The sequence below is a fragment of the Aquarana catesbeiana genome, linkage group LG11 (genome assembly GCF_042186555.1).
Source record: "Aquarana catesbeiana isolate 2022-GZ linkage group LG11, ASM4218655v1, whole genome shotgun sequence".
NCBI lineage: Eukaryota > Metazoa > Chordata > Amphibia > Anura > Ranidae > Aquarana > Aquarana catesbeiana.
In genome coordinates this window covers 115,717,954-115,727,384 of record NC_133334.1, presented here as the reverse complement: position 1 = coordinate 115,727,384, position 9,431 = coordinate 115,717,954, and the positions used below count along the sequence as shown (strand labels likewise).

At 45.3% G+C, this 9,431-nt stretch overlaps 1 protein-coding gene across 3 annotated transcripts in view; it reads left to right on the top strand.

Moving 5' to 3' along the window:
• DEAF1 (DEAF1 transcription factor) overlaps positions 1-9,431 on the top strand; it is an 82,149-nt gene that overhangs the window by 1,489 nt on the left and 71,229 nt on the right. For all 3 annotated transcript variants that reach the window (XM_073604926.1, XM_073604925.1, XM_073604927.1), the window contains exons 2-5: positions 4,768-4,856; positions 4,962-5,091; positions 6,246-6,392; positions 7,494-7,633. In XM_073604926.1, the coding sequence (XP_073461027.1) occupies positions 4,768-4,856; positions 4,962-5,091; positions 6,246-6,392; positions 7,494-7,633 (506 nt within the window). The remainder of the gene's footprint in view (positions 1-4,767; positions 4,857-4,961; positions 5,092-6,245; positions 6,393-7,493; positions 7,634-9,431) is intronic.

The window sequence follows — 9,431 nt, the reverse complement described above, 5'->3', positions numbered from 1 at the left end:
TCGGAATTTCTGACAACGGATTTTGTTGTCGGAAAATTTTATAGCCTGCTCTCAAACTTTGTGTGTTGGAAAATCCGATGGAAAATGTGTGATGGAGCCCACACATGGTCGGAATTTCCCATAACAAGGTCCTATCACACATTTTCCGTCGGAAAATCCGACCGTGTGTACGGGGCATTAGAGGTGACAAGAGAGCTGGAGAGCAGGAGGTCTTGGGCAGAACGAAGAGAACGATTAGGTTGGTATTTTGAGATTAGGTTAGTGATGTAGCTGGGGACCAGGTTGTGGATGGCTTTGTAAGTCGTTGTTAGTATCTTGAATTTAATTTGTTGGGTAAGCGGAAGCCAGCGGAGGGATTGACAGAGAGGAGTAGCAAACACTGAGCGGTTGGTAAGGATGAACTGGTAAACTGGTTGGTAAAATGGATGACCCTGGCAGCAGCATTCATGATGGACTAAAGGGAGGATAGCCCATGTAAAGGTACTCCTGTGAGGAGGGAGTTGCAGTAGTCGAGACAAGAGATGACTAACTAGGAGCTTGGTGGTGTCATTGGTTAGAAAGAGGTGTATTTTGGAGATGTTGAGGTGGCAAGATTTGGAAAGTGGTTTGACGTGGATAAAGAATAGATCAGAGTCCAGGATTACACCAAAACCTTGGCATGTGGGGATGGGCTGATAGTTGTGCCATCGATCTTGACAGAGAGATCAGGGGAACGGGTACACGGGGGAGGAAAAATTCTGAGCAATGGAAGAAGGTGGCCTGGTCTGATAAATCACATTTTCTTTTACATTATGTGGATAGCCAGGGGTGTGTGCGTCACTTACCTGGGGAATAGATGGCACCAGGATGCAATATGGGAAGAACGAAAGCTGGTGAAGGCAGTATGATGCTTTGGGCAATGTTCTGCTGAGAAATCTTCAGTCCTGCCGTTTATGTGGATGTTTCTTGACACGTACCACCTACCTAAACATTGTTGGTGACCAAGTACACCCCTTCATGGAAACAAAATGAGCTCTGCCGCACTGCAAAAATGGTTCAAGAATGGTTTGAGGAACACAACAAATCCGATCTATGGAGGCCCCACCTCCCAATTTACAAGATTTAAGGGATCTGCTACTGACAGCTTGGTGCCAGATACCACAGAATACCTTCAGAGATATAGTGACGTCCATGCGTCAAAGGGTCAAGGCTGTTATGGCAGCAAAAGGGGACCAGTACTTCTCAATATTAGGTGGGTGGTCATAAAGTTATGGCTTATCTGTGTACTGTATATGAAAAAATGTAAAAAGGGAATGGTTTTCCAGAAATTCCAAGCAAATGTGATTCTGCTATCTGCAGGACACCACAATAAATACACTATACCTGACTTTTCATTTCATAAAAAAAAGGAATGGAATATAGGACCTGCAGAATGCTTTGGCATGTTCTTTGTATAATACCCCAGAGAACGCTCCATGACAGGAGGAGACCTTTCATAAGTAATGTGACCTGTTTCCTTCTCCTCCCAGCAGTTTGTCCATTTCTATCCATAAGCCATATAGGAACAACCTGCACCTCAAATGGGTAAAACAAGCGTCTGATTGGATATTCTTTACAAAGTGGAGCTTTATCTTATTTACTAAGTAACTGCAACGTCACTTGCAAGATACACAGTCTATTTGCCATTAGTAACCCCCCATGTATGCATGTGACAGAACATCAACTCCATTCATCATGTTGTCACTCCATTATTACAAACAAATGAAGTTGTAGCATTAAGTAGCAGCATGGAGCAGTGGCGATTCTAGGGGGGGCACCTCAGTAAGTGAAGGCATTACTTTTTTATTGTTTGGGAGTTTTAGCTAATAAACATGTTGCCGTTGGTGACAATTTCCCTGGTCTTCTGTCTGAATACCGTATGTGAAGGAGTTAGGCGATGCACTGTCCTTGTGATTCCTTGGTGGTTAAACAAGCAGTGGAGAGCGGTGATTATAAGTAGGAAGGATTATTCACTGGTGCAGATTGACCTTCTTATGATAAATAAGGGGTCACCAACTTTTGGTGAGTGAGCACCCCTAAAGGGACATTCGGAGCAGCACAAGAGTTTGTTGGCTGACAGAGGGTGAAGAAGGGTCATGTTGATCACATGGCACATCATGGTCTGATTTCAGCACTTTACATTCACATGTTTTGATTGCACAATCGGCACCTTTCGCAGGGTACCTTGTGAATATTTTATATGTGATTTGGGTCTATATATTTGGTTTTATACGCTTTTTTTTATTATTTATTTCATTATTTATATTGCTACGCTTATTATACTGCAGTTGCACTTCAGGGTTTGATGGACCACCAGTAATAGTTATAGCGCTGCTCTTTTGAATTTATAATTTGGTCAAACCAATGACTACATGCTGTGACTTACGTTTCAGACACTTGGAATCCTAGCTGTTACCACCACACACTACAAATGATCAGCAAGCCACAAGTTATTATAATTATCTGCAGAGCACATTTAGGGTCCATGCACACTAGGCAGCAGAAAAAATGACAGAACTGCTGGTAGAAAAAAGCAGCAGAAAAAAACCTCTCCCATGGAGCATATTGTATACTCATTTAGGTGCGCTTATGCACGTTTGTGTTTTATACGTTTTTTTTCCCCTAAAGCACTAGAAAAAAATGCACACATAAAACACACCTAACCATGTGTCAAGTGTTTTTTCTGGCAAAATATTCTCTCAAAAACGCACTTGTAAGGCCTCATGCACATGAGACGCCGTTAAACTCGCGTTCAGAGACAGTTGGACACTTTTTTCAACTGCCCCTGAACCCATTCAATGTTATCCTATATGTCCATGTACACAGTCTCCTTTTTTGGCGTTTTTAGGCAGTTGCGTTTAACCTCGTTTTTCCAGAAGCAAAAAATGGGTTCAGACGCAAAAGTTTTCCACGTTTCAGACGCCAAACGCGTCTAAACGCGGTACACACCGGTACCGTGTTTAGCCGCGTTTGCGTTTATAAGTGTTTTTTACAACCCGATTTTGCGGCCACATATCTCGGGGCCACTTAGCGCTAGAAGCCCCAAATTTGGTGTGCTAACACAGTTGGACTACACTATAAAATATCGGGTTCCTATCACTAAGTGGCCCTGAGATATGGGGCCCCAAAGTTGGGTTACAAAATGTCATTCTCTGCTGCAGAAGTGCTTGATATTTTGTGACCAACTTTGGGGCCCCTTATCTCAGGACCACTTAATACTAGGAACTGCAATTTGGGTATGTTGTAGTGCTAGTTCCACTGTGTCAGCACACCAAATTTGGGGCTTCTAGCGCTAAGTGGCCCCGAGATATGGGGCCCCAAATTTGGGTTGCAAAATGTCATTTTCTGCTCTGCAGACGCTTCTAGATGCAAACGCGGCTAAACGCAGGCAAACGCGGCTAAACGCAGGTAAACGCGGCATGCAAACGCAGCATGCAAACGCGGCAAAACGGGCATTTCTAAACACTTTTAAAAACATGTGTTCAGCAGAGTTTGCACTGGTGTCTCGTGTGCATGAGGCCTAAAGGGTTTTTTTTTAATTGGTCTGTAAACATTCCTCTACAAATACACTTGTAAATGCCCAAATGTGCAGCTCACGGCCCCCCCTCCAAGGGAACACAGTGGCTCTGTGGGTGGGATTCCCCCATCAACACAGTCAGTGGAGCGCCAATCATTTTTTGTTTATTAAAAGCTACAAAAACTGTAGCTGCTGACTTTTAATAAACACACACTTACCTATCCCACGATCCAGCGATGTGCTCACCCGAGCTGCCCCTTCCCTCGGTCTTCTGTCCCTGGCGTTGACATCTTAACTGTAGGTACCTAGCTTGTGGCTTCACTGCTGTGTGCCCACGCACATGCCATGCTGCGCATTGTGAATGGTCCCACAGTCTCCTTGGACCCGTGACGTGCCCCAGATGCAGTGGCGGATGGTGTGTTGGTCGGCTGGTGGCACCAACCCCCCCTTCACGCTCGGTCGGGTCACCCACACACCCCCCGGGGGTCTCCCGGTCGGTCATCCAGCCCGGCACTTGCCCCGTCTAGGTTGTGGGTGGGCAGCGGGCGTCTCCTCCCTCCTCCTCCTAGCCATCCAATTGGATCGTCCTTTCAGCCTTTTCATGACCTGCTTCCTGATTGGCTGGGAGGAGGATCAGTGAGAGAATAGCAAATATTATAATATCGCTATTCTCACACAACTGGGTGGGCTCGGAGTGCAGTGCTCTGCTCCCCGAGCCCACCCTTTTTTTAAGCCTATTAATGAAAAAACACCGCCCCTACCCCCCCCCCCCCCCATTGGAATTCATGTGTTTGGTGCCATGTATGTAGATCAGGGGGCTGGACACATGGATAGGGGGGGGGGTGGCGCCTGTGCGCCCCTAATGGATGGGCCACCACTGCCCAGATGACTACAGGACCACCATTCACAATGGAGAACTTCCAGTGGGAGGAGGAACCTGTCAAAACCAGGTACCCCCCCTAAAAAAAGTGCCATTTGGAGAAGAGGAGGGGGGAAGGAGGCCTTAAAGCGCAACTTCCCCTTTTGGGTGGAGCTGCATTTTAAGTGTTGGCAATCAGAGATATACTAATGGTGGGGTAAATATTATAGTTGGATGTAGTAGGCATTCATTCTTGTTTCTTACTGAAAATGAAAAAAATGTTCCATTTTTAGCATTAGATGTGTGCAGTTTTTTAAGTGCAGTGACTTGCTGGTTCTTCCACTTTGATGTGTAGCTTGTTTCCATCTTTCAGAGGTCACAGTGTCCAGTGTTGGAGCGCCAGGAGAGAATGTTTTCACCACTTCAGTGGCCAGCACAGGCTCCCTCTCTGATCATGTCCTGGTGAGTGTATTATATTGTAACACTTCTGATAATCATGCCTAGTACACTTTGAGATGTCATAATGCTTCTCTTCCTTCATACTGTTTGTATCATTTGTAACTGCAGGCTGAGAGAGCTTCGCTACAAATTGGAGACAGTCTCAGCACTGAGAAAGCCACTCTGATAGTCGTACATACTGATGGCAGCATTATGGAAACACAGAACATCAAAGTGCCAACATCCTCCATGACGCCTGGTGAGATCTGTACACCTCTGACACATGGCGTGCACTACAAGACAATATCCTTCAAGTTATTAAAACAAAAAACTTAAAAACGTTTTTTTATTTTTTTTGTAAACTGCTAAATATAATTGTCATGATTATCAAATGGAAACCTGACATGGGAAAAACATAAGATGCCATTGCTGACCTTCTGCTGAACATTCTAGATACTCGGATGGCTAGGACTTCAACTTTGTGAGTCACTGACATGTAACTAATTCTGTATCCCGGTATATTCTTACTGTTCTGTAATGAAGGGCCTAAAGTGATTGTAAAGGGATTTTTTTAAAATAACAAACATGTTATACTTACTGTACCTGGTCTGTGTAATGGATTTGCACAGAGCAGCAATGGTCCTTCCCATCTTCTGAGTGTCCTGATAGCAAGCCCCTTGTTCATGCAGGCTTGATCCTGAGCTCTATGTGTCTATTGATACAAACAGCGCACCTCGCCCCCACCCCCCACTCTCTCCTCACAGGCTGTGATTGGCTCCTGCTGCTGCTTCCATGTCCAGTGAGGAGATAGAGAGCGAGAGAGGAGAGAGCCGGTCAAGATCGGGCTCAGATAAGTATGGGGGGGGGGGGGGCTGGGAGCTGAACACAGAAGGTTTTTTTCCTTAATGTGGGAATGCATTAAATTAAAAAATCCACTTTTAGCTTAGTATCAGTATCTCAGTTTATGTATACACACAGGGGTTATTTACTACAGGAAAATCCACTTTGCACTGCTGTGCGCTGTAGATCCGAGGGGGACATGCAAGGAAAATTTTAGCTTGCACATGATTGGATGATAAAATCAGCAGAGCCTCCCCTCATTTCAGATCTACCCCTTAGATTTACAGCGACTGCACTTCCAAGTGCACTTGCAGTGCAAATTGCATTTGCCTTTTGTAAATAACCCCCTTAGTGTAGTCCCATCCTAATATGAGAGTTTATTTATTAGGGTAGTACAATAAGCATTGACAATATGTAACATTTAGTAACGATGAGCAACCAGTTTCTTTATCAGGACCATATTGGTGAAGGTTGGGTTTGATTGAAATGATTAGACTTTAAGTACTGCTCTTTGACTTACTAAACAAGACCATTGATTTCCACCTGCTTAACTAATCTTTGCATTGTGTATAGGATCTGAAAGGTCACCAAGCTCTCAGTCCCCAGGACCAGAGAAAGATGACACAAAATACAACTGGGATCAGTCTGCCTATGATAATGAACTACCTGTACGGTGTCGTAATATAAGTGGCATCTTGTACAAGAACAGACTTGGATCAGGTAAACTATGACTATACCTTTCTTAAATCCGAACTCCAGGGAGATATAAAAGGCACACATAAATGCCACTCTGCAATCATTAGAACATTAAATGTATTTTTTTTTTTCAATGCAGCCAGTGCATTTCACTGGGTATCAGCCTCCTGCAGTCTATTGTGCAACAGAGCTCACAGAGGGGGAGGCAGGGGTGGCCCATCCATTAGGGGTGCCCGGGCCGCCCCCTCTTTCCTTGCCACCCCCTATATGGTAATGGATAGATTCATGCCATAGATTCAAGCCATAGGCTCTAATATGCTTCAAAATCGGGTGGGCTCGGGATGCTGAGGATGCGTCCAGGACCCCCCCCCCCCCAAGTGTGTTGCAACAGCGAATGCGTATTTGCTGTTGCAACACTGATCCTTCTCCTGGCCAATCTGGACCGGGACTGAGATCCGTCACCCGATAGGCTGAAAGTGCGGGTGATCCTGGGAGGAGATGCACAGTGAAAGCAAAGAGGAGAAGAGCCATCTCTGCCGACGCCTGGATGCCCGGTCCCTGCCGCCGCTGCATATATGCCCGGTCCCCGCCGCCTAGATGGGGTAAGTGCCAGTGGATCAACCGGCGGACAGCGGGGGGGGGGGGGGGGTTGATTTGCCGCGGGGGGTTCGGTTGTTTGCTGCCCCCCAAACAAGAAACCACCAGCCGCCACTGGGGGGAGGGAGAAGCAGCACAAGCCAATCAGGTGTAATGCAGTGCAGGGAGCATGCTGAAAGAAGGAGAGAACAGAGTGATGAGCTTATCGGTGTGCTACTTTATTTTACTGTCCAGTCAAAAGGTGGGGGCTGGAAATAGACCTGTGAATGAAAGTGAAACTGCAGCAGAGAAAGATCAGGTCATCTCTGCTTTTGGACAGGGTTGTGTAAAAGAATACAGTTATTATTATTTTTTAATGACTATCAATTAACTTAATTCTGTTTTAATATATCTGCCTGGACACAAACTGGATTGACAGTGTGTAAATGACAGTAGCTATCAGCAACTGTCAGCTTTCAGTTTACTTTCATGAATTACTTGAATCTCAGATGAATAATATATGGATAATTTATGGTTGTACTCTGACAGGAGGTCGTGGGCGCTGTTTGAAGCATGGAGATGGGTGGTACACACCAACTGAGTTTGAAGCCATGGCGGGCAGAGCCAGCAGCAAAGACTGGAAACGAAGTATTCGATATGCAGGAAGACCCCTACAGTGCCTTATACAGGTGAGCTCAGAGGACTACATAATTGGGAATCAAGACAATGCTGGACTGGTGCCGCTCGAGGCTGTCTAGCAGCAAGTTACTGTGTGGAGGGGGTGGAAGGAATTGCTTCCAATGGGTTGTATCCCAATTTTAGGTGGTTAGTGATTGACTCGTTTGGACCTAGGGCTGCTACCTTTATGATAAAGACAATGGAGCCATTCCCGCGGTGAACACTTTGGTGATTGGAGCGCCTGATGTCCAAAAGAAAGGTCTCACTTGATGAATTTTATAGTTATAAAAATAACTATAACTATAAAATTCATCAAGTGAGACCTTTTTTTTTTTTTTTTTTTTGGACCTCAGGCGCTCCTCTCCAATCACCAAAGTGTACATAATTGGGTGGAAAAAATACACATGTTGCTCCAAGCAGCCAGTCATTTTTCTATTCGCTATCTAGTCTGCACTACAAACAGGCAGCTTAAATCTGATTAACTGAGGAAGTCAACTTAGTTTTTTTTTTTAATAGCGGCTGCCACTGCTTTCTTCCTTGTAAGAATATGCAAGTTGCTTAGCTGTCATTCTGATCCTATTTCTTCATTATTTAAAGTCACTAACCCAGAAAAAGTGTGCAGATAAGGGCTTAAAACTTCTGTCTTACTTTCCTGATCTGAATATTTGTGGGTTGTTAAATTTAGAAAGTGTCCATAGCTTTGACCAGGCAATTAGCATTTTCTAATAGAGGTGATCTGTCATCACAGCTGTGTGTGTTGATGTGTTTTTAGTGTAGCTGCTGACTCTTATTCCCATAAGTGCTTTAGGCTGCTTTCACACTGAAAGCGCCGGCTGTTAGCGCTAATGCGCCGCTCATTTAAGCGGCGCTTTGCGGCCACTAGTGGGGTGATTTTAACCCAAAAAAAAGGTTTAAATACTCCAGTTTTGCGGCGCTTTCAAAGCGCTGGCCATTAATTTCAATGGGCAGAGCATTTTGGGAGCACTAAATACAGCACTCGCAACCAACCCCAAAGATGCTGCTTGCAGGACTTTTCAGAACGTCCCGCAAGTACACCGCCCGAGTGTGAAAAGGCACACTGGAATGAATGGGAGGCAGTTTTCAGGTGCTTTGCAGAGGAAATTTCCTGCGGTAAAGTGCCTGAAAACCATCCCAGTGTGAAAGGTCTTTCACTGTGCTGGATGTCTCAGTGCTGAGCATTAACACTCTTGGTTATACTGTTAAAGAGCCTATTCACACTCATTCTTTGCAGTAAGGGATGGTAAAATGCTTGTTATAACTGCACGTACCTGTAGTGGATATTGGTTTGGTGCTGTACGTTGTAGTGCATTACACTTTAAAAGTAGCAGGCAATGCATCCGCAATGCAGCTTACTGAAATACACAAAGCTGTGTGCTGTGGGTCAGGTCTGTTTTTTGCGTTTGTTTAGGTGTGATGCCGGCCCTTCCAAAACCTTTGTCTCGTGTGCATTAATGCAAGGCATAGTGTGATTTGGCTCTTAAAGGGGTTGTAAACCCTCAAGGTTTTTCACCTTAATGCATTCTGTGCATTAAGGTGAAAAACCTTCTGTACTACAGCTGCCCCCCCCTTCTTCTTACCTATACCCGATTGTGACGGGGATGAGCACAGCAGCTCCAGCCGCTGTCTTGGGTCCTCATTGGATAGATTGATAGCAGCCTATGGCTCCCGCTGCTGTCAATCAAATCCAGTGACATGGGAGCTGGGGGGCGGGGCAGAGTCCTGCTGTCTGTTTCAATAGAAGCAGCAGCAGGACTCGGGAGCATGCCCGCATGGGTGCCCCCATGAAAA